This window comes from Pleurodeles waltl, chromosome 12 (assembly GCF_031143425.1).
Source record: "Pleurodeles waltl isolate 20211129_DDA chromosome 12, aPleWal1.hap1.20221129, whole genome shotgun sequence".
NCBI classification, from domain to species: Eukaryota; Metazoa; Chordata; class Amphibia; order Caudata; family Salamandridae; genus Pleurodeles; species Pleurodeles waltl.
In genome coordinates this window covers 488,846,395-488,871,993 of record NC_090451.1, presented here as the reverse complement: position 1 = coordinate 488,871,993, position 25,599 = coordinate 488,846,395, and the positions used below count along the sequence as shown (strand labels likewise).

Below are 25,599 nucleotides of genomic sequence, written 5' to 3'. Positions count from 1 at the left end.
CATCAGTCCATTCACACACAATGCATCCATCCACCCCTTCGTATTCACTCTTTTTCTAGCCACTTTTAAAATCCCACATCTGTTGGCTCTGTCACGCCTTTATTAATATGTTTTAGTTTGTATGTAAGTTGTTTAAACTTTTAACGCCCCTGGGCAACTTCACTAGAGTTCGAGTATATTATACTGGAAAACCTACAGTAAAAGTACTAAGTGGCACAGTAGATTTTCTAGACAAAATGGTATTGAAAAAGGAAATGAAAAAATGAGACTGGTTGCGCAGTTGACAGCTCAAATCTTGTTTGAGTTAAATGTTTTTCTGCGTCGAAATAGCATACATTCCGTGGTTTTCCTATTTTCTAGGGAGCGTTCCATCATAAATAATGTTTTTTCCAGATTTAGCTGTACTCCTGGGAAGCCTTCAAAGTAACATATGCCAGGCGGCCAAAAAGAGGCGTTAACAAGTAACTCATGATTGTACACAAGAAAAGAGGTTTCTCCAGACAAAATCAAAGCGCGTCGAGGCGACGCCAAGCTACGGAAACCGGCTAGACCTTCAACTGAAAAACACCACCGAGGCCTTAGTCAGGACTGTGGTGGACTCATTTGTTTGATTTTGCAGAATGTACTTCACGAGTGTCCCTGAGCCCAGAAAATGATGTTTCAAGGTCTGTGTATGGGCCATGGATCTCCAGCATTGTTCATTTACTTATTTGTATAGATTTATTTTTCCTCCACAAACTGACGAACAGACAAAATGGCGATTGTTCTCGTTTTTTGTTCTTATTTTGTTGCATTTTTTTGTAAATCGTGCATAGTCTTCAAAATCTGACCTTACCATCGAATATATGTTAAGGCAATGGTTTTGTGGGGTGATTTCCAGATTGGTTCACCAGGCATGGTGGAAGAATAGGTATTGGTAGTTTCGTTCTTTATAAATCCGAATTCTGTAATTCTGTTCCAGTAGGGACTGGTTCGTGTTAACAGATCGTGGGACAATGTTCTCTAAACATGGTTGTTGCGTCCTTCTGGTTAGAATAATCGTAACACCAACTGTGTTGTCACTGTATGACGTTATATTAAGAGGTTCTCCTTGGTATTTCTTTGAGTGCATCGGTGAAGTTTTAGGCTACTGTGTAATCCACACAAAAGCAGGCGTTCGTGTATTTTACAGAGCTTGTTGCCGCAGAATCAACAGTGGAATTAGTGCAAGTCTTGCACTCTCGCCACAGTTCTCAAAATAAATTGTTACCAGTGAGTTGGGCATGACTAATCATATGTTATCTGTTAATAGTGCCAAGAGACTCCTTGACGAAGGCGTGCTCTACAACTATGCCTGATATTTGAATAGAGGAAGAACATGTGAAGGATCTAGGTCCACATACGGGACGTTTTTTCTAACCTATTCCTGAAAAAGACAAATGTTTAATTGGGAATTTGCGTGCTACATTTAGAAATACATAATTGTAGAGCCAGGATTTAATGCTTGGCAAAACTACTCTTAATTTTAATCTTACTCAACATTACCCTATGTTCCACCACATTTTAGGTGCGAGTCCTGCTGGCATCTCTTTTAGGTCTGTCCTCTACAAGCTCTTGCGCAATTGCCTTTGATTCTAGAACCTCCTTTCAGCCTGCACTTCATGTTGCTTGGTTATTCTCTGAAGAACGAGATCTCGTATGTTGGATAACTCTTGAGCCAGACTACTAAGAACTTGTTGCCTTTCATCACAGTGCAAAGAGGAGCTCCGAACTGAGTGGATTAAGTGGTAGGGATCTGGTTCTGTTATTTGGAAACCTGGTACTCCTCTGTTTGCACGTGTCCTATTCAGGAAGGGGGAACCTTTCTTCTGACATTGCATCTGGGAGACAGCTCAGATTTGCAGTATGTATTTACTCCTGGTGCAAGTGTGAGGTCCGTATCTTTAATACTTCTTCACCGAATCTCATTCCTATACCGATCTGTTGGTTCTTACCTGGGATATGGGCTGCTGGCAGGACACTAAATATCTCTGATAGTTTTTTTGCCTTAAAGGAAACAATCAGCAAACTACTAAATGTGCGCGTTTCTTATTCTACTGTTAACCCAGAACCCCGTTGGAGAAGTTTGTGGTATACGGCAGAAACGTAAGTTCCATTTATTATAAAAACCCTAATTGTACTATATTTACATGGTGCAGACCAACTGCGTCAGGGACTAAGGACCTTACATGTATAGTAGGGTGCGAAGGAAGGAACCTGATGGTGGGAGAGAGGATTTAAGATAAAATATTCCGATATTCTTTCTCAAGTAGGGCACGGGGGCTTTTATCGCAGTTGGTGAGGCATTAATGCTCAAATAACTCAAGGTATTGAACAGGGACTTAGGAGAACAAACTGATTTCTCAATTGCCGGTAGAGCATTACAAAACGTATTTTCGGAAAGATGGTGTTTCTGAACCTCAAATCATAATTTGAGAAAGCTTGCTTCAGTATGTTTGTTTCTGACAAGTTGAAGCATGGTTCAGTGATGCTGTGCCCACTAATTATACCTTAACCTCCAGAGATGGCATGTTTCTCTGTTGGGTAGGTAGGCAGACAGCTTTCCTGCAACAGCTTTGTATGTAGTTAAGGAATCTTTGAAGTTGTTGTGGTCTCACTGGTACAGCTTGTGAAGTCTTAAAATGGACTTATGCATGTACTTATGCATGTAGCACTTCCAAACTTAACACTGCTTATTTTGGATGACCTCCTTGCCTAGGTGGGAGCCCCATGGCCACAGTCAGCAGGGTGGATTTCTCAGGTGAGTTTGGGTGGATCTCTCAGCAGTACCACTAACAACTAACATTTCCTCGAAAGGGGGTGAGAGGAGAATATCAGTCTGGGAGTATCGGGCAGAATTCCCAACTCCAAGAGTTGATTAGTCAACACTTTTTAAGATCTCTTTTAGATAAATTCTCGCCTGAGATTCTCCACTTTTTTATGGTGTCATTGTTTTCGCAAAGAAAGCCACGATGATCTGCTGTTGAAAAACAATTCAGACTGCTGCTAGAAAACCTCCCTGCTTTCTAGCATCTATGAAAAAATGCACAACTTCTTTCAAAGCAAATTAAAAAAGAAATTTTGTTTGAAAATGTAACTTTGAGCTGATATTCCCTTTAGCCTTGATAACTTGAACAGACTGAACTGCATTTCAGGAAAGATCTGAAAAACACAGGTCTAGAAAAAAGCTTAATTAAGGTGTTTGCTGCTTTTGACCTTCCAAAATGAAAACGTCTGGTGCATTCTTTGACTTCAGTGCGATGGTCTCAGAGATTATAGGATTCGATGCAGCCTTTATAACATTTGTTATTCTTTGTATGTTATACTTTGGGACTTTTCAGTCATGTGGACTGAAGAAGAGCTAAGCCCAATATCTTCTATTCAGACTCTAGCTTTTCCTTCTAAAAATATGTTTTTTAAATAGAATTCGAGATGATTTACGGGATTTATTTTAAGTAGCTAGAGTCTCCTAGCTTGCCTTTCCTAAACTCTTTGATTAAGAGGCCAAAGTACCAGACCGTAAGCTCTTTGAGGAACTCAGTCTCATTTTCTCTGCAAACGTGGGGATCGGGGTTTGAATTGGTTCCTCAGCAACTACGATCTCCCACCGATATCCATGGAACAGGCGAGGAGAAATGTGGAAACCAAATGTCTTAGTTCACAGCATAATGGTATATACATGTGAGAGAGCAATTGTAGGAGGCTGGCCTGGCTTATAGTGGGTACCTTGTGGTACTTATACCTTGTGTCAGGTCCAGTTATCCCTTATTAGTAGAATAGAGGTGTTTCTAGCAGCTTAGGCTGTTAGAGGTAGCTACGGCAAAGCAGCTTAGGCTGAACTAGGAGACATTCAAAGCTCCTACTATACCACTTATATCATATAGCACAATATCATAAGAAAACCCAATACACAGAGTTACTAAAAAATAAAGGTACTTTATTTCAGTGACAATATGCCAAAAGTATCTCAGAGGATACCCTCACTTAGGAGGTAAGTAATATACACAAATGATATGTACACAAACGGGTAAGTAACAGTAAGAAAAGTAGTGCAAACAATGTAGAATCACAATAGGATGCAATAGGTAGACATAGGCCTAGGGGCAACACAAACCATATACTCCAAAAGTGGAATGCGAATCACGTATGGACCCCAGGCCTATGGTAGGTTGTAGAGGGTCGCTGGGACTGTGAGAAAACAGTAAGGGTGTCCAGGATACCCCAACTCAAGACCCTGAAAAGTAGGAGTAAATTTACCCTACTACCCCAGAAATACAGTATAGTCGAGATAGGAGATTCTGCAACAACCACAATTGCTACCAAAGCACTGAAGATGGATTCCTGGACCTGAGGACCTGTAAAAGAAGGAGACCAAGTCCAAGAGCCACGCAAGTGTCCGTGGGTGGGGGGGCTGCAGGAGCCCACTAAACCCCGGATGAAAGTGCAAAAGGACTGCCTCCGGGTGGAAGAAGCCGAAGATTCTGCAACCACGGAAGGTGCCAGGAACTTCTCCTTTGGTCAGAAGATGCCCAACGGCGTGCTGGAGGATGCAGAAGTGTTTCCACGCAGAAATACCACAAACAAGCCTTGCTAGCTGCAAGAGTCGCAGTTGAGGATTTTGGGTGCTGCTGGGGCCCAGGAAGGACCAGGATGTCGCCCCTTGGAAGAGGAGACGGGGGGCGCTCAGCAACTCAGAGCCCCCACAGAAGCAGGCAGCACCCGCAGAAGTACCAGAACAGGCACTTAGAAGACCTGAGGCCATCGGTCAACTCAGAGTCACAAAGGAGGGTCACAGGACTTCGGAGTCCAATTCAGCGAGTTGGGAAGTGCAGGACGGAGTGCTGGGGACCCAGGCTAGGCTGTGCACAAAGCGAGTCCTGGAAAAGTGCACAGAAGCCCGAGCACCTGCAAATCTCGCAGTACACAGGTTTGCTGTCTGGCGTGGGGAGGCAAGGACTTACCTCCACCAAATTTGGATAGAAAGGCCACTGGACTGTGGGAGACACTTGGATCCAGCTCCTGTCTTCCAGGGACCACACTCATCAGGATGAGGGCACCCAGAGGACCGGTGATGCAGAAGTTTGGTGCCTGCGTTGGCAGGGGGAAGATTCCGTCGACCAACAGTAGATTTCTTCTTGGCGTCCAGTGCAGGGTGAAGACAGACAGCCCTCAGAGCATGCACCACCAGGAAACAGTCGAAAGTCGGCAGGATGAGGCGCTACAATGTTGCTGGTAGTTGTCTTGCTACTTTGTTGTGGTTTTGAAGGCGTCGTGCAGTAGTCAGCGGTCGATCCTTGGCAGAAGTCGAAGAGGGAAGTGCAGAGGAACTCTTGTGTGCTCTTGCATTCGTTATCTGAGGAATAGCCCAGAGGAGAGACCCTAAATAGCCCAAAATGGAGGTTTGGCTACTGAGAAAGGAGGCTTGGCTACTAAGAGAGGCAAGCACCTATCAGGAGGGGTCTCTGACGTCACCTGCTGGCACTGGCCACTCAGAGCTGTCCATTGTGCCCCAACACCTCTGAATCCAAGATGGCAGAGGTCTGGGACACACTGGAGGATCTCTGGGCACCTCCTCTGGGAGGTGCTGGTCAGGGGAGTGGTCACTCCCCTTTCCTTTGTCCAGTTTCACGCCAGAGCAGGGCTGGGGGATCCCTGAACTGGTGTAGACTGGCTTATGCAGAGATGAGCACCATCTGTGCCCATAAAAGCATTTCCAGAGGCTGGGGGAGGCTACTCCTCCCCAGCCCTTCACACCTATTTCCAAAGGGAGAGGGTGCAACACCCTCTCTCAGAGGAAATCCTTTGTTCTGCCTTCCTGGGACCGGGCTGCCCAGACCCCAATGGGACAGAAACCTGTCTTAGGAGTTGGCAGCAGCTGCAGTGGAGACCCCAGAAAGGCAGTTTGGCAGTACCTGGGTTCTGTGCTAGAGACCCGGGGTTGCATGGAATCGTCCTCCCCCAATACCAGAATGGTATTGGGGTGAAAATTCCATGATCCTAGACATGTTACATGGCCATGTTCGGAGTTACCATTGTGACGCGACATATAGGTAGTGACCTATATGTAGTGCACACGTGTAATAGTGTCCCCGCACTCACAATGTTCGGGGCATGTGCCCTGAACAATGTGGGAGCACCTTGGCTAGTGCCAGGGTGCCCACACACTAAGTAACTTGGCACCTAACCTTCATCAAGTGAGGGTTAGACATATAGGTGACTTATAAGTTACTTATGTGCAGTGAAAATGGCTGTGAAATATTGTGGACGTTATTTCACTCAGGCTGCAGTGGCAGTCCTGTGCAAGAATTGTCTGAGCTCCCTATGGGTGGCAAAAGAAATGCTGCAGCCCATAGGGATCTCCTGGAACCCCAATACCCTGGGTACCTAGGTACCATATACAAGGGAATTATAATGGTGTTCCAGTGTGCCAATAAGAATTGGTAAAATTAGTCACTAGCCTGCAGTGACAATTTTAAAGCAAAGAGAGAGCATAAACAATGAGGTTCTGGTTAGCAGAGCCTCAGTGATACAGTTAGGCACCACACAGGGAACACATACAGGGCATGCATTATGAGCACTGGGGTTCTGCCTGGAAGGATCCCAGTGACACATAGGCAAAAACAAACATACTACAGTAAAAATGGGGGTAACATGCCAGGCAAGATGGTACTTTCCTACAGCAATCAAATGTTTAACTGTCTTTGCTCTGAACTTTGACCATCTGTGGTATACCTTGTTGAAAAATCAATGCTTAATTCCTTTAGCTATGATCTGCCAGAATGCTGGGAAATGCTCTTCTGCTGGATTGTTAAGTCATCACCTCCAATGCCTCTGTTTAATCGCTCTCTTCTGAAGTTCAAGAGGTTCTTAAGCTCCAAAACGCCTGCAATGGCCCCTTTCTAGCTTCACTAAGTGTTACGCAGAAAGCCCTGCCCTGTTGAAGAATTTTTTTGTTTCTTACCAGGTTCCATATATTGTATTCTAACAGAAAGAACTGATGTTTCACTCCCATTTAGCATTTTCAAACATGAGTTTGCTCTTTTAGGCATATTGAAATAAAATAACCATCATCTAGTAGTATTCATGATAAGCAGTTGTTGACAACAAATTTGCATTAGGGAGTATAGATGGTAATACTTTAACACAGAGCTAGTGAGAGAGACTTAATAGAAAGAAAGATAGGAAAAACAAGTTAAAAACAAGCATTTGCAATGCAATTGGTCTTGCATTTGCTCCAGTTAGTGCTGTTAGCGTTGTAACCTTCTAACCGGACTTTTCTTGTCACATAAACTGAAAATGAAAAGTAAAACAGTTTAACATAAGCAAGCCGATAGGCAGCCATGAGCGCAAAGCAGACACACAAAAGGAAACAGAAGTTTGCTGAAGTGAAACGTTTCCGCAAAAGTAAAAATATCCATGTTACCAGCATAATTTCAATTATCCCTGTAACAGGGTTGTTGTCATGCAAAGCGCTCAACTACTACCCAGCGAGATCGCACTGCCTATGAAATAAAAAGAAAAAGTAGTCCAGAAACCATTTTGAAAACATGGAGCCTTGTATGTTTTCAGTAGTTGGCCGGTGTGCTCGAGGAGGGCTAAACACCGTAAAAGGCATGACTTATGCATGCCTTTCACTAATTAAAGCAAGCAAATTTTAAAAAGCAAGCCCACAAACCAACCAAACTGTTGTGCGTGACATGGGCATGGTTACAAGCCCATAGAGAGACATGGGCTTGGTTACAACCCATAGAGAGATTACATCAGGGACAGAGCGCTTTGCGTGTTCGACCCTAAAAAAGGATGTGCCATAGTGAAATAATCATGCAGGAAGTGTGGGGTAGTGGAATAAAGACAACATGAGGCTGAACCAAAACTAGGTACTGTTGATTTTATGGCGCTCAGTGGGCTTCTAAGAAAAACTTTGGGCTGCTGGCCTTATTTATTTAACAATTTAGCCACTGCCTGGGAGACAGACTTGATTTTATAGGCAAACATCAGTTCTCAGTGCCAAATCACTATGCAGCTTGTCAAATGAGATGGGGCAAATAGTGTGGGCAAACATGGCTTAGCCTGTGGTAGGTTGGTGGTACCCTGTCCAAAAAGCGTAGATTTCAATAATCAAAATACCAAAACATTTTTGCTATTTTCTCGTTACTTCCTAATATCTTCCTTGCAGCAGTCTTTGAAACACTTCTCAAAATGAGTGAGGTCAAAGATGAGAGTTTTCTCCTATGATTAAGTGTAAGCAATCACCTTTTGCAGAAACTCTTTAGTTGTTGCATTCTGTATGGCCTTCTCTGCAGACACCTCTCAGACCCTGCTCTTAGAGCGCCTGATGTCTCCTTGGTGGTGAATTTGTTAAGCTTTGCTGTAAGTACAATGAGCAGATGTCCTCTATGAATCCATAGGTTTTTGTTATTGATGTCTTAGTACCTTCCCAAAACAGAAGCAAGTGTGAGTAGTGTACATAGCCTGTGTTACTCTCATGCAGACTACATTTCTCTGCAGTTGAAACATGGTTGTTGAGGACACTGAACCACAGGGAGATAAACAATGTGGACAGGATTAAGCATGGCTAGGTTTACCACTTATGCTAAGTAATATGTTGTGCCATATGGAGTTACCTCTGTGAGGTGGGGAATATTTTACTCTGAAGTTACTGCCGTACACATTAAAAAACAAAATCAATCTCTTATTGAATTTTCAAAAGTATTCAGACGCTAACGTAAATACCATGACCATTAATGAACAATAGCACAATGTGCCATGCACTGCACAACTAACATCCTAGATGGAGCATAATTCAGTGTAATCAAACTGAGAGAGACTTCGGTTTCAACAGTAGGTAATGACCGGCATTGATATATGTGTGAGCAAAGTAAAGTCACTGCCTAACTGATGAGGCTTTTCCACATCTTGTAATCCAAGGTTTTGCATTTTCTTCAGCATGTCCCAGGCAACTCTGGATGAGGAATTGCCCCGCGTCTTCTGTTTAAAGCAAAGGAGATTGTTTCAGTCACTTTTAACCTGTGGTCTGAGTATCCTTGGTGGTCTGCAAGGTCCATACAGAGGGTCTGCAACTGTTTTGCAAAATTAAATAATATTAAAATCGGTACATTACAATTGATAGAGTACATACAAAATAAGACCTGGAAATTTGAAAACTTTATATTTGATTGTGAATTACACAAAATATTTCAGTATTTGAGAATTTGTTTGGTGTATGCTTTTTTTTGTATTTTTTTGCATTCTTTGTAGGTCCAAATCATGGAAATTGCTTTGGGCTGGGGTCTCCAGCCTCCAATAATGATTAATGGGGCGGGGAGGTCCATAGATTGCAATGATTAAGTGTGGGTCTACCAAAGTCAAAAGGTTAAGGACTTCAGGTTTAAATTGGTATAGAAACAATTCAGGATTGTCAAGTAATCCACAAAGGAGTTTGTCTTGGTGAAGGTTGGGTACACACACAGATGTAAGTGTTACCTACTTGCCCTCTAATCTGCTCATCGCTTTGATGAATCTCCCATCCATTCTGGCTTTAAGTGACAAGTGGGTTTTACATTTGTAATTGGGATGAACAAGCTGTGGGTTTTGACATCTTGATTACGATTTAGGAGCTTTTTTGATCTATGGCAGGGAAGGAGTTGTGTATGATTTGAGCATGGATCAGCTAGGTAGTGGCCCGGTTGAGTTTGGATCTGCAGATTTTGTTTTGGACTAAGTGCCCAGTTCGGAGAATCTAGGGATGTTGAGAGCCGGTCTCGAGGCCCTTAGTTGAGTGATGCTTGGGCAGAGGAGTTAGCCTTAGAACAATGAGAAACCTCTTGAGCAATTGAAAAACCGCCAAATGACTCAACATTGTACTTGTGGCATAGATACAACTTATATAATTGTTTTGAAGAACACTGTTACAATTAAATTGGCAAGTAGGAGAAACGGGCAGTAAATCTGTTCTGCTTAAATGGTTGCAAACTCTGAATTTTTAAATTTCTTATGGGGTTAAGGCACCTGCTGTAGAGATCTTTGGGTTCCCAGTAAATCTGAGGGAATAATAATACTGGTAATATAGATTTGGTGTTTAATGTGTGCTGGAAAGATCTGTGTTTTGTCTAGTGCCAGTTTGGACTCAAGGTAGCATAGAGAGTTAATGGGTCTCCTGTAAAGTACATCATGTGACATACAGGTGAAAGATTTTTATTTTATGTTGGTATGTAAGTGGGTTACTGCTTTTAACCCAGATACTTTTGTTACTTATAATTCATAAATAGTAATCCTAAAATAGTTCAATGACATGTGAAGGATGATATGGGACTCCTACACCTTGTAACCCTCACTGCCTTTTGTAGCATATCCTGAATAATGATGTTCCAACTTGCATGATTTATTGTCAATGTAGTGAGTATATGTGATGTTAAGTGCTCTGACACCCTGCATTTTGACGAGTAGCGCTATAACAGAAATAAGAGGCATTTCAATTATTTAGTGTAAGTACTGGGATAGACCAACAAATTTGCCATTCTTACAGTGCATGCATACCTCTCTTATAAAGAGATTGAACAAAGTCAAAAGGCTGCCTCTCGAGTAGATGTGAAGTGCTAGCAAGCTGTGTGCCTTTGTTTCCCCCCCCCCCCACTGCATTTGCATCCAGGTGCTTCCAGCCAAAGGTACTCCAACAAAAGGAGGGCTGATGGCCCCTTAATTTCAGCCTTTGCAATGGGCCCAGCTGGAGTATAAAACTGGAAAGACCCCCCACTTGCCGCCTGCATATTGTCGCTGAAATCAAAAGCAGACAACGTGCAGGCGCTGCTGAAGGTTTCCTCGTTTCTAATAATTACATTAGGACAAGTTCAGAATTTTACAGTGGGGCCCAACTTTTTGGCAGGGTGAACGACGTCTACCTGTGACAATAGTGGGTGGACGTCATCCACCTGTGTGTACCCCCTACTTGTGCCCTGGGTAGTGAGCAAGCGAGTGCTGTACTAAGGCAAACAGGCACAGACTATAGCCTGTTGGAGTTAATGCAGTTTAAGGTATGGAGTCTGGCTCCCCATTGCACTCAAATATATGGCAATTGGGAATTCATGAGAGTAGTAGGGTTGCCACCTGATCAGTACTTTACTGGTACCACTGGTAATTGAACAGGTGCCTGTAATGAATAAATACCAGTAGTGACACAGCCGGTGTTTCTATTATAGACCCCTGCATGCAGAAAGGCATTAGCGGTGCTGACTATTTGGGCTAAGACGTGGCAGCATGTTATAAGTCCACAGGCCTTCAGTAGTCATGACTTATTATTCACTTCACAGTGTTAAGAGCCCGCCTCTAAGTCTGCCTTCATGGTCTTGAACCGCCAACCATTAGTTGATTTGGAATTGAGGGCAGGTTCAGAGGTGAGTTGGGACCTGGGAGGTGCTGCTGTGAGTGCCATTCAAAGCCTTCGACTCGAGGTTTACATGGCGTAGCAAAAAGGAGGCTTCGGAGAACCCACATGCTTCACATAAGAGATAGAGATGTTATAAGACGTGGACAATAAAAAAAGAAATCTAGCATTCGCAAATATAATTTTCAATTCTATTATGGACATGGAGAGGAGGATTATGCTTCTCTTTCTTCACTTTATTTTCAACAGCCAATCAAGTGAAAGTTTAAAACACTATGTTTCCTATGAACACATCTCAGTCAAGTGACCAACCATAGAGTCCCAGCACTATATAATCCTTATGCAGCAAAACATCCTCCTGTTTCTTTGCACAAGTCCAACCAAACAGATAAACAGCCTCAGACCCTGCAACGAAAGTCTGAAACAAGTTGGACACACCACTCGAAGCTCCAGCGGGAGCCCAATTCGATAACTTCAGGTCCAAGGACTCGGACTTCCGACTGCCACTGCAGACAGGATTAGCCTCAGAGGAACTTGAAATTAGTAAAAACTTAGTCCCAGACCTCCAGAACATTGCAACTATATGGTTCACTTGTCCTCATTCCCCAAAAAGGAAGAAAAAACACCAAAGCCGTAAACCCTAGTCCAGAGTAGGACATGAATAAATAATTACATAACCACTTCAGGGAGGGAAAAACATACAACATCATTTAAAACAAATTCAACACATCTGTAAATACAGAATTGAATGCAAATAAATGGGTGGGATAACCCTTGCCTCTGTGTCCCTAATAGAAGTGAAAATTCTTATTGCGAGTGCTAGAATTTCTTTTATTCTGTCAGAAACAGAGGCTCAGGTTATGTTTGTTTAAAGCTGAGCCACCACCACAGAAGCAACATCCACAATAGGTTTATAACTAAGTGATTTAACTGTGGACTCTGATGAGCAATCAGCCACCTATATAATATCATCCAGACGAGAACCCAAAGCAAAGGATTTTGAAGCCATGGAGGTATCAATACTTGTCTCACTCAAGTCATTGCATCCATCTGGCCAAAGTAGCTGATGTAACTGGACGATAAGGCTTTTGTAAGACAATCAACAATTGTCCACTCATGTCAGTACGAAATTTGGCTGTACTCACCTTGTACACCTTCAGACACTACACCATGCAAAGCTTAGAATTATGAGGAAAAGTAGGGTAGGCTACTGACCTAGAATTCCATTTTGTTTGTTGTGAGATAGAAAAGGTTACTCTCTAGAGAAAAAGCCCTTCCCGCCAGATCTAGGGCTCTAACATCAGATACACGCTTACAAGAGATGAAACACAAGAGCATTGTAAGTTTAGCCAATAGTTTCTTTCTAGAAAGATACATATTTTCTGGGCAAGAATCCAAAAAACACAAAGCTATGTTCACGTCCCATAAAACAGTATTTTGGTTGAGAAGGCTTAGCCATACAAATAGCTCTCAAAGGTTTACACACTATGGGGAGCTCCCCAACACGTCTATCGTCAATGGGTAAATTCCCCGGTGAAATGGCCAGTCTAAAATTGTTCACCATTCTGTAATCCATTCTCAGGAAGGCCAGAGAAGACAAAAAATGTATCGTCGTACTACAATCTGCCGTAGAGGGATCAGAATCCTGTTCACTGCACTAATTACACCAATGGATATCTGGCCACATGGAGCTCCCCAAACTCATCGACTGGCACCGGACTCAATCATGATTTCTGGGGGTGGGTGGGGTGGGGGTGGGGTGTGGGAACCCTAAAATCGCCCTGCTGTTCCAAGCTTCCATATGCTCTAGACACCAGGTCATTGCTGTCTTCGTTTCCTCTGATGGGAATCTGTTCTTAGACCCTTTTGGAGGTGGTGAATCTTGAGTCTTTGAAGTGCCTGATAGTGGAGAGGACCTGGGAAGATGGCCTGGATCGACAAGGCCAACAGGCCCATAATGTAGGCTATGGACCTCAAGGATACAGCCTGCTTGCACAACATCGACCTCCACTCTTTTTTGATGTTGCAAACCTTCTGGGCAGGTAAGATTAGTTGGGACAGAATGGAATCCACCTGAAACCCCCAAAACTCAATCAGTTGCTAAAGGGTCAGAATCCGCTTCAGAGGATTTATGACAGAGGCCAGGTGTTGTAGAAGAGAAATCGTCCATTCCAGGTGGGTAAAGATCAAGAGGGGACAGTGGGCCATGATGATATCGTCTAGGTATATGATGAGACCAACCCCTCTTGCCCCAAGAGACTCTACTGGCCGCATCATTTTTGTGAAGCACCAAGGGGCTGAGGAGAGGCCAAAGGGGAGGACTTTGTACTCGAAGCAATGCCCTTGCCAAAGGAATTGAAGGAAATGCCGTTGAGGCAGAAAAATAGGTATGATCAGGTAAGCATCCTTTAAATCTATCCTGACCATCCAGTCCCCTTCCTGCAGGATATCTCTTAACAAATAGATACCTTCTATTTAGAAGACATGGTATGTGGCCCAACTATTGGATTCCCTTAGATTCAGAACCCAGCAGGACCCCCCCAACCCTTCTTTTCTATGATGCTTCTAAGGAAACCATTTGGGTGGGTGTAAGACTCTTTGATGGTGCCCTTGTGCAGGAGATGTACCACCTCATGATCTTGTAGGGAAAAGTACATTGCAGGAGGAGGAAGGATTGAACATTGGGAGAGTAAAACTCCAAATTGTAACCCTGCACTGTTTCCTGAACCCAAAGGTCTTGGGTTACCTTCTGCCAAATGTGAAGAAACAACCTGCTTCTGCCCCCCAGTATCACCTCTGACATCTGAGTTATTCTCTCCTGTAGAACCAGGCTCCTGGAAGGGACCTTGTGCACTTCTGGATCATCCTTTCCAGAACCGGTTTCGACCCACTCAGGGGCGAGACTGGTAAATGTGAAGTTAGAGGAGGAACCAGATTGTCCTCCTCTTCCTTGTTGGTAGAAATCTCTTTGAGAACCTTGATAATAACCTCAGCCAAAGGCTCGGCCTCTGAAGCCTCTGGCCCTGCCAAAAAGTGGACTGAAGACTTTTTTTGATGGACCTCTTTGCTTTATCAAAATTGCTGTAAGTTGCTACAAATTTCCATAACTCTTTGAGGAAAGGGTTTCCAAACAGTAAGCCCTGAGCTAGTGGACCAGATTCAGACGTAGCGTAATCAGTGAGATTTGGGTCCGATTTAAGAAGGATGGAACTGTGCCATTCGCTGGAGATGGTGCAGTTTGCATTTCCTAAAAGACAAATGGCTCTTTGGACCCAGCCGGCCAAGACATCAGGGTCAATAAGGGCACCTGATTCTCTGGCGTGGAAACGCAATTCAAGGATTTTTGACAAAGGGCCTGAGACATCTAGTAACTTCTCTTTGCATCCTCGTCAAGCACGATCAATTCCCTTCTTGGGACCCTTAGAACATTTTTTCAAATGTGTCACCAGGGTGGGGTCCATCTCTGGGGTCTCCATAACCTTACTAGGAAGATCTGATCTAGGACATTTAGATCTCAGACAAGATCTCGGACATGTTTTTCGAACCTCTGTCGTATCTTGGTTTGTACACAATCTTCCACTTCAGTTGGTGGGTGACATACCAGTAGACCTAATGTGAATAATATCCTCTGGCTCGAAGGTGAGGACCTTTTGGAGGGAGTGGCCGGACATCCTTTTGCGCTTGCTAGGTCCTGGATCAGATCCGAACTCTAGGAAGAGGCGGATGAACTAGAATCATCCTCACTGGACACATTTATGGTGGTAGAAGATGTGCTATAATTGTGATCTTTTGCAAGCAGTCTCACCAATTTCTCAAAATCTGCCACATGGGGGCCCCTAGTGACCCTGGCTCTCTGGTTGGCCTGAGAGGCCGAGGACTCTCCTTTGCTGTAAGTAGGACGGGAAGGGATCCAACCTTGCTGTGCAGGTGTTGTTTTATGGGTTGTATGGCCTTATCAAGGACTAACTTTACAGAGTCGTGTACTCCAGCATCCAGCGCATACTCCAGGTCCTGCTCAAAAGACCCAGAAGGGTCATCATAATAGTAACCCTCCAGATTTTCATCCGCATAAACAGACATGGCCGCAGGATGTATGGCACAGATGAGTTTTCCTGGAGGTAAGAACCAGAATTAAGAAAGGCAGAGCAAATCCAATAAGGAGCTAATAATGGGGGGGCAATTCAATAAAGAACCCCAAGGCAGGTGATAGATCGAACCAATGAGGTTTCTGATGCAGAACAATAAAGCATGGAGGGAGACCTGCCAGTACTCTAGGGAATGCCTGTAATAATTATTGCAACTGTGGAAGTAACCACATCCAAGGCGTATACAGGGAGTTGCAAGTTTTGGGTGTGGGACACCATCGCACACGTCTCTACAGTGTAGAGCAAAAACTCAGAATGCCTGTGTTGGAGCTCACAACCCGCGCATGCACACTAGCCCCAAACAACAGTAATAGAAAGAGGACGGCACGGCAGACAGCCGCGCATCCTCACTCCACTTCTCCTGCGCCACAGAAAACCTGAACAAACGAGGTGGCTAGCCACCTCGATGAGATGAAGAACGCTCCCACTGTGATCATGGCTCAACGCTGCGGGAACAATAGCAATGCAAATGTAAATAATCTGAATAGAAACGAAATGTGAACACTGTGCAAGAAATGCTTAGGAAACACACAAAGCTAACACTGTAGATAAAGCCCTTAACAAAAAACAGTCTGAAATAATGCGAATAGCAAGTATGTAAAATGACACAGAACTGAAAGCACAGAACATGCACTGCACTTAACTGACTGGAATGCAGCAAACAAAGAGTTTGCCGCACCAGGATTACATAGGGCTGGGCCTCTATGGTGGGTCACGGGACTGAGATGTGTTCATGGGAAATCTACTGTTATAAAAACTTCACTTCATTGGGTGCTGAAAATAAAAAGTGAAGAAAGAGAAGCATAATCAGAGCCTCCGCTCCTGACATAGAACTGCCCAGGGCCCGCACCTCTCAAGGGATCTCCTGGTGAAGGAGAACTTTCACTGTATTAGATCTCTAATACATAGGGTGACCGGATTTTCAAAGCCAAAAACTGGGATATATTGCAAATAGGACTGCAATTCTAATTCAACCCAGTTCACAGAATTACAGCACTCCTGAGCTTAGAGTTACAGACGAGGCACTGAGTACCTAAATAAAATGAAATGTTTAAAGCCAGTGTCATGCTTGTTAATTAAGTTGCTTTCTTATAACAGCTGCTAACTAACCCTGCTTTGGGAAACAAAAATATGGACCTCTAACTGTTTTCAGTCACCATCTCTGAAAACTGGTACATAAGCTAAATTTCCCAAAGTCTGCCAGGACAGCTGGTGAAAAATAGGGACTGTCTTGGCATATTTGGGACGTCTGGTCACCCTACTGATATGTCTATTCCTGCATCACACAAAAAGTACGGGGTTCACAAGTTCATTGCAGAGCTCTAACCAAAGGCAATTCCTCGTGGCTCTAGAACCTTATTAGGTAAGTTGATGCTGGCGGAAGATGTGGAGAGTCGAGATTCAAAGGTGGGGAGGTAGGGAAAGTTTCCTTTACGGACTAGGTGGTCTCACACACTATATAGTGTCATGCTTCATCATATGACCACCTAGCCCCACCCAGGTAGGACAATGCCACCTGGGTGGACTCAACCTCACTGTTAAAGGAACAGGAGGGAGTGCATAAATTATCACTGTTCTGGAAAGATGTGGGATCCAGCTAATCTAGGGCATATTAAAAACACCTAAGCAGTTACCTGTGTAAAAAATACACTTTTAATAGTGGTGACTGTTGGTGTGGTTAATAACAAAAAGGGGTCACGTCTGTGACAGCAAGGACTCACTGGGTCACATATTTAAGAGTCAATGGCCAACATGTTTCTGCCCACTGGGTTGAGCCAAGGAAGGTCTCTGGGCATTCATCAGGGCCTCGGATCCCTATGCCTCATAAAGATGAGGGACTGTAACCTCTCCGTACACTGGGAGAATACGTGAGGTAAGGTGAAAAGAAGGTAAGGGGCCTACCTTGAACAAGGAAATACTTTGTGGAGGCCTAGAGGGAATAAAGCCTATATGAATAGGTGAAACACAACTCTCCACAGCATGGCAAAATCACACGTGACCTAGAAAGCACTGCAAACGTATATAGGACATTTATTGAACAAGGGGGATAGATAATCTTACCCTAAACCTGAAGGCTACTAGCCCCAGGACTCCAGGAGGGGGAGCGACCCCTTATTGTCACACACTAGACGGATAGAGGAATAAAACACAGTAAAATGGAAAGATAAAGCATGAGAAGAGGTGCATTACAGACCATATGGGAAATAAGATGATTGACAGTTGGTCTAGACAGGGCAATTGCCCTGCCCACCAAGATATAGTAGGAGTATGTGTATAAAAGGATCACATTAGTGAGTCCCAAACAAAGGGAGAATATAATAGAGAACTCAAATGGGCTGCAGAGACAAAAATGTGGACCAGCCTGAAAAGCCCAGAAAGATAGTGGCATGGGGGAAAAGAGGAATTGCATAACAAATGAAAAAAGGTAGAATCTTATCTGTATAAGGAAGCGAAGACTCACAACTTCAAAGGAGGTGCCTGCTGTGTGCCTGTTCGGTACCCTCGCTGGACCGCTTGGTGGAGAGAGTCCAGGCAGTATTTAAAGGAAAAAAGGAAATTGGCCCCGGCGCTTACAATACGCGCGCTCACTTCCGGTTATCCAGGTGATGCTGGTCGAGTAATGAAGAGCTGGCGCACTGAGGCATAGAATCACCACCGCTAGCCCAGGTGATAGTAATAGAAATTACGGGCAGGCGCGTCAAAGTGCAAAACCACCGCCGCTAGCCCGGGCTATGACCCGACTCGGAGGTTCGTAGCGGGTGCGCGGCATTGGAGGAACTACTTCACATAACGGGAGGTCTTGTGGCGTCGGGCCGTTGGCGTGCTACCGGGAATTGCAGTATCCAGCAGTACCAGCGGCCACAAAGAACCCTCTTGTAGGTCACAAGTAGGGAGAGATAAGGGGCAAAGAAAAGAGGAAAAGAGAAAGGGGAGGAAGTAGAGAATCAAGGGGGTGAGGAGAAAAGGTAAAAAGGTAGGACGAAAGAGTGGGGGGAGGAAAAAAGGAAGAAAAAGGGGGGGAATAGTAGGAGAAGGGGGGGGGGGCAATAACACCTGGTAAAGAATAGGAAAAATACCAGGTTGGGGGGTGGGGGGACAAAAAATCAGATGATGGGGGGGGGGTTTAATATAAAGGAGGGAAATGAAGTGTAACAAAAGGTAACGTCAAGAGGAGGAAAGAATGGATAGAAGGAGGGTGAATAAAGGGGAGAACAGAAGTGGGATTGAGGAAGGGGGAAAAAGAAAAGGAGTAAAGGAAAAAGAGGGAAGGGGAAGAGGAGGGGGGAAAAAAAGGGAGAGAAGAAGGGGGACAAGAAAGGGCAGCGGGAGCACTAAGACAAGTGCAGAGGGTAGAAAAGAAAGAAAGAAGTGTGGGCAAAAGTTATGCGCCACAGGATGGTGTCCAGGCATGGTACTGCTATGTGCCCAGCATAGCTTCCAGGCAAGGTATTACTGTATACCAAAGTTGTAGAAAACAAGGTCATTTGTTGAGTGAGAACCAGGGGATCTCATCATTTAAACCATTAGTATCCGAGTGTAATCTCCACACCCAACGTTGTTCATAAAAAATAGCTTCTGTGTCATATTGGTGGTTGTGGGTGGTAATTGTTCTAGAACCGTCCAGAATAAATCATCTGGTGAATGGTTGCTCTGAATAAAATGACTAGTGAGGTTAGTTGCATCGCGTTTGCAATGGATAGTGCTCCTGTGCTCGCAGATTCTGGTGCCCACTCTCCTCGTTGTCATTCCGATGTATTTTAACTGGCCAGGGCAGTCGATCAAATAGACCACATTTTGGCTATTACAGTTAGTGAGTGACTTTAAAACCCACGGGGTTTTCAGATCAAGGTTTACTGTGGTTGATTTTTGTGTAAACCGGCATATACTACAATTACCACACGGAAAGTGACCTGAAGGGGGTGGTAGGTGCCATAGTGTTGTCTGTCTCCCGGGTTTTTGTAAAGTGGGTCTAGTGTGAACCACCATGTCACGTATATTCGTGGCTCTTTTATATGCTTGGTATCGGTTGTTGAAAGGGGAGGCCTCCAGATATCAGGATATTCCAGTCATCCCTGATGATCTTCTGGATTTTGTTAGATAGTGGATTAAACGTGGTTACGCACACTAACTGTTCTGTGTAGGGTTTATTGGTGCGTGGTTGCAACAATTGATCTCGGTTATTGTTGTGAGCTCTTTTATTAGCTCTTCTGACAATATGTATGGGATATTCCTTTTCTTGTAGTTTAGTAGTACGTTTATTGGCATGTTTAGCATAATCTGTGAGTCTCGAGCAGATCCGTCTCGGGCGTAAGAATTGCCCCACGGGAAGATTCTCCCTCAGAGACTTTGAGTGGAAACTCTGAAACTGGAGAAGATTGTTGCGATCTGTGGGTTTGTAGTAGACCTCTGTGGCTAGGGATCCATTATTTTCATAAATAAGAAGATCAAAAAACGGCAGCTGGTTATTGCCTATGGTCATGATAAATTTCAGGAAAGGGTTAGCCGCATTAAGCCAGTTCAAGAAGACAGTGGCTTCCTCTCTTGTTCCTGTCCAGATCCTTAAAATGTCAATGTATCGATTCCTTAGTTTAATCTGCTGTAGGTACGGGTTATCATTGTTGAGAACCACTTGTTTCTCAAAGTTGTCCACATACAAGCATGCCAGACTAGCTGCGAAAGTGCTGCCCATTGAAGTCCCCGAATTTGCAGATAAAAGGTGTTTTCAAATTTGAAATAGTTCCTTGTTAGTGCAAGATGATCCAAATCAAGTACAAATTCAGGGGGTGTACGTGAAACACCTCTATTTGCTTCGAGGAAGTCACATATAACACCCAGGGTAGCTTCCTGGGGGATGTTCGTATAGAGGGATTCAACGTCTAGTGTGATCAAAAGATCCCTGGTTTTGTCAAAAGACACAGATTCTAGTAGAATCAAGACATCGGTAGTGTCTTTCAAGTAGGTAGGAATTTGTTTTGCTAATGGTTGCAGGAAAAAATCACAAAATTGGGAGAGTGGTTCAAGGACCGAGCCAATTCCGGACACTATGGGCCTCCCCGGGGGTGGGATTTTGCCTTTGTGTACCTTGGGAAGGATGTAAAAATAAGATCTTTTTGGTTTGGATTGTATTAGAAAGGCCGCTTCATGTTTGGCGAGCCAGTCATTGTTGACTCCTTTGGTGAACAGGAAGGAGATCTCTTCCTGGATATCAGGAGTGGGGTCACGGGACAAGCGTTTGTAATGTAGGGTGTTTTCAAGCAGGCGCAGACATTCATCCCTGTACATTTTTTAGAGGTAAAATTACCGACGCCCCACCTTTGTCTGCTGGTTTGATTATAATAGAGGGGTCCGCAGTTAGATGTTTCAGAGCCATAAGTTCATCCAATCTCATATTGTTGAATGGTCTTTTCAGTGTCTCCGCGAGCCCGCTGATTTTGCGGGACACTGATTTTTCAAAGGCTAGGACCTCAGGTGGCATCTGTCCTGTAGTTAGGCAGAATGTTGATTTTGGGGCAAAGTCCTGTGTTTCGTTCAGGTTTGTCAAATTTATTGTCTAGAAAAAAATGTTTTAAGGCGGATTTTGCGGAAAAGCTCCACCAGTTCAGTTCTCATTTTAAACAGGTCTATTTTAGGTGTAGGCACAAAGTTAAGACCTTTGTTCAAAGCCTTAGACTCCAGAGTGTCAATTGTTCTATCACTCAAGTTAATGATATTATCATTGGTGTCTGCCGCCTTGGTGGTCACTACATTTTGCTTGCCCCTGGAACATTTACTCGCTGTATCTCGGTCTCAGAGATCCTCTCTTGGACGCATTGCACCCCTTTCCTTTTCCCTTTGCCCCTTCCTTGGCCTCTGTCTAAAAAAGGCAGAGGTGGGTCGGGAAATGACCATTGTACTGGATGTTGGAAAAAGGGTGCCTGATAGTGGGGAGGGGGTCCGTACTGGGATGGCCATCCCCATTGCTGGTTGTTATACGGGGGTATGTGGGGAACTGTGGTGGATAGTTCCACCTACCCCGACGTTGTCTGCGGCGTTGTCGAGTGATACCTGTTGAGTCACTGTCAGTGTTAGCTGGTGTTACTGCCTGCTGAAGTATCCAACATATTGCTGGTCTTGGCTACATAATCTGGTTTAGTGTAGGGGTACACTTTCTCCTGTGAGAATCGATTAAGGTCTTTTTGGAATTTGGAGTTTTTTTGTTGAGTAAGATACTCTTTATACTCATTCATGTTCTTATTAATCTCCTCTAATTTATTTTTGAATGAAAGGATACTTAAGCCTGATTTTAGATTCTCACTTGTCTTGATTTGTATTAGTAATGCCTTGGAGAGTCTGGTTGCTGTTTTTATGATGAGAATGAGCCAATCCTGTGTACATTTCCGTTCTATTAATGCACAGTCTTTCCTGAATTCTAGATCTTCTAGAAATATACGCGGTTCGTTGGAAACTATGAGACCGTTGGGGGCCACGTGACTACGTAAATACTCGGTTAGTACGGCGCCATGAAGGATGGTCTTAACGTGTGTACGTTTTAACTCTACTAGTGTATCCCAATCCCCTAGCTGGGATAGGCTTTTAGAGCGTGCCGTTTCCCCGAGAAGTGAGGGGGCTGACAGAATTGCTGTCACATCCTCGTCATCGAAAGTCAGTCCCTCAGCTAGAGTCGTAATGCCTTATCTAAAAATCCTAAGTGTGTTAGGGCTAGGTGGTCATATGATGAAGCATGACACTATATAGTGTGTGAGACCACCTAGTCCGTAAAGGAAACTTTCCCTACCTCCTCCACCTTTGAATCTCGACTCTCCACATCTTCCGCCAGCATCAATTTACCTAATAAGGTTCTAGAGCCACGAGGAATTCCCTGTGGTTAGAGCTCCACAATGAACTTGTGAACCCCGTACTGTTTGTGTGATTTTGGATCTGTATTTAGGGAGACTGGTACGGCGTGTTCCCTTCTAGGTATTATAATTTTATACCCGTTACTCTCCCTCACTCTCCGGTTGTGTTATGATGTCTATTCCTGCACCTGTACCTCTTTGCCGACCTTTACTTCTGACTCTGTCCTACTTTACCCAGTGTTACTGTAAGAATTTTAGGGGACCCGTACAAAACGTTTTTTCGTCAGTTTTTGCGTAACACTATTTCTGAAAGTTTAATTTTATAATTTAGTATTGTTGGCTTAATGGCTAATACAATTCAGATCTGTTACGAACAGGTGCCCCAATGTATGTCTTGCCCAGGGCTCCCAAAATCCTTAAGCTGACACTGGGTAAGAGAACTCATTTAAAAAAAGGTAACCCTGGAGAATATCTACAATCGCAAACGTAAAATGCCGTCTTTGTAACATATTTAAATAATTTCTTGGGACACCGATTATGATTACTGTTATAAAGCATGTCTTGCTTTACATGGTCGATTTGTCACCTGCGTGAGGCAGTGACTTTTATAAACTACCGATTGTGACCTCATTCAGCTGGTACAAGATTGGCACATTATAAATTGCTTTTGTTTTAAGTTCCTCCATGAGCATTCAATCCACTGCTTAGCCTTCACTTCTTAAACCACAGGGATCACATTTTGCTGGTATGACATTTTATCCATTTTGCTGAATTTTCACTTCGCGGAAGGGGTTAACACATGTCCTTTATTTACTGATGGCCTCATCTCTTTTCTGAGAACTACAATTGTCATATTCTTGGTTTTATAAGCAGATATTGCGACCGGTTGTGTTGGCTTCCAAAAGGGAAATAAGCATGGGAAAGAGCCACCCGTTTTCAACATTTGCTGTTCCAGATCTTGTCTGGGTACTTTACAGTGCCATTAGACCATTCCCTGCGTGCAAAATGACTGCATCAACCCAATGCACACTCTGTATGAAGAAATATGCACCAAAGAAATCATTGTATGTTTCAGGACAGAAAGTCAGTGCTTCTTATATGTTCAGCCTGCATCCTTTTTCAGTGTTTACCCTGTATTATTGTATTGCGAACTTTTAACATTGTTTTCCATGTTTTTTTATTTTTTGCAGGATTTGGTCAACACTGGACTGAGCACTTTATTTTTCTTCATTGCATCCATAGTCCTGGCTGCAGTCAATCATAAAAGAGGGGCAGAAATCGCAGCAGCGGTAAGATAACAAATTGCTACTTTCTTGCTCTAAATGTCCAATATTTCTCATATTATTCTCCGCTCTAGGCTATCTTTAGCACAGTTACTTAATCACATATCCTATCCTAGTTCTTCGTCCGTAAGTCCTTTTGGATGTTGCTTCGGGTAGTGGTTGAGACTAAAGAACACTTATATTGCACAAAATTCATTTCAATTTAAAAGGTGAGTACATGCTGGTCCCTCTTTAAATACTTAGACCATTTCTTTCAGCTTTGTAGGTTGGATACAATTCCACACCATTCCACTTTTTCCCTCTCTTCTTTGAAAAACAGAAAGTTTATCCTGTAACCGACTTCCTTGTTAGTTTTCTTCCTTCTACTTGTTCTGCAGGCCACAGACCTTAGGAAATGTGAGTGGTGCAGATCTAGTTTCTTACAGTCTGACTCTCTAAAACATGGTTTACTGTGCCTGGGGCCTAACATGCTTTTGCATCTGTGTTTCATGTATTTCTTTTTCAGCTGTAGGACTCTAAAGCTTGTTACTTTTGCAGACTAACATTTTCAGGATTAGTCTACTGTGGCATTTCTGGGACTCCATCCAATACATGCAGAAGACGAGTTGACCTCTTTTCACATAGGCCTCTGGGCAGTATCGTCTTTCTTGCTTTTGGACCGGTGTGAGCACTTGTCTGCGTGAATCATAATGTACACTCATAGCCTAAGAGCGGTAAGGTGGGGGGGGGTCAAGGGTGGGTTGCTAATCCTATGGTGCTTGTCAGCTTGTCAGTAGACTGACCCAAAGACGCCAGTAAAGTTTAACACCATAGTTCTACACTCTAGTGATGCAGACGCCTAAACCGCCAGTGCTTATGCATGCCAGCCACATAACCCTAACAGTGTGAGATTGACACTATGGTTGAACAACGTCTTGTCTGGAAGTACCTACAAAAGTTGTTCATATTCACCTAGTTGCAATCTCTCATTTAGGAAACCAGATCTGACAGTTGAATATAGATTTACTCACAAGACACACAGAGGAAGAACTATCAGAAAACTAGGCGAGTAACTCTTTCACCTTTGTGACATGGAAACATTGGAGGAACTTGCCATACCTCATTATAAACTACTGCTGTCAGATAAGGAATATTAGCTGAAATCGGAATCCTTGGCTTTAGAAAGATCCAGCAGTAGGAAGGGGCATATGAGTCTCAAACTACTTCATGAGGAAGGGCACCTGGGCCAAGATGCTTATCATCCTTTCATAAACCTTCAAGGCCATCTTAGGATGGTGACTGGTGGTTTGTGTTGAGGTTGTGCAGGAGGAGTGTGGAAGCTTTAACCACATAGCCATTGTAGTTTGGATTTTCCCAGACAATTGTTCCACCCCATTTGGTCAGCATGAAGAAAGGGATGGGTGGGGTTCCCAAGCAGTGACACAAATCAGATTCATCAATCAGGATTTATAAAGTGTGGCTATTCATCTGATAGGGTATCCAGGCGCTTGCAGGTCCCGGAGGCTTATTCGAACAGCACGGACTTGCGGGCCATTTGGAATTCTGGAAGTGAGGTGATGGGCCAGAGGTGCGTGAGAAGGCTGTTCCAGGTGTTTTTTGTGATGTGAGAGAAGGAGCGTCCTCCACGTCTGCTTCGGTAGATGCAGGGAGTATGGGAAAGTGAAAGGTGGGCAGAGCATAGTCTTCTCAGTGGTTTGTCGAAGTTCTGGTGGTGGTTAATGTATGCAGGTCCTTAGTTGTGTAGAGCCTTGTGTGCATGGGTCAGCAGGTTGAATTGGCAGCTGTTCTGTACGGGGAGCCAGTGGAGTTACCTCAAGTGGGGTGTGATGTGGGCTCGCCGGGGAAGGCCAAGGATGAGCCTGGTTGCAGCTTTCTGTATGGCCTAAAGTCTTTGTAGGAGGTGTGTGGCATTTCCTACATAGAGGGTGTTGCTGTAG

The 25,599-nt window shown here is 43.9% G+C and overlaps 1 protein-coding gene across 1 annotated transcript in view; it reads left to right on the top strand.

Moving 5' to 3' along the window:
• The window catches only part of CMTM4 (CKLF like MARVEL transmembrane domain containing 4), a 338,382-nt gene that overhangs the window by 235,576 nt on the left and 77,207 nt on the right, over positions 1–25,599 (top strand). The window contains exon 3 of the mRNA XM_069217182.1: positions 23,570–23,668. Coding sequence (XP_069073283.1) covers positions 23,570–23,668 — 99 coding nt within the window. The remainder of the gene's footprint in view (positions 1–23,569; positions 23,669–25,599) is intronic.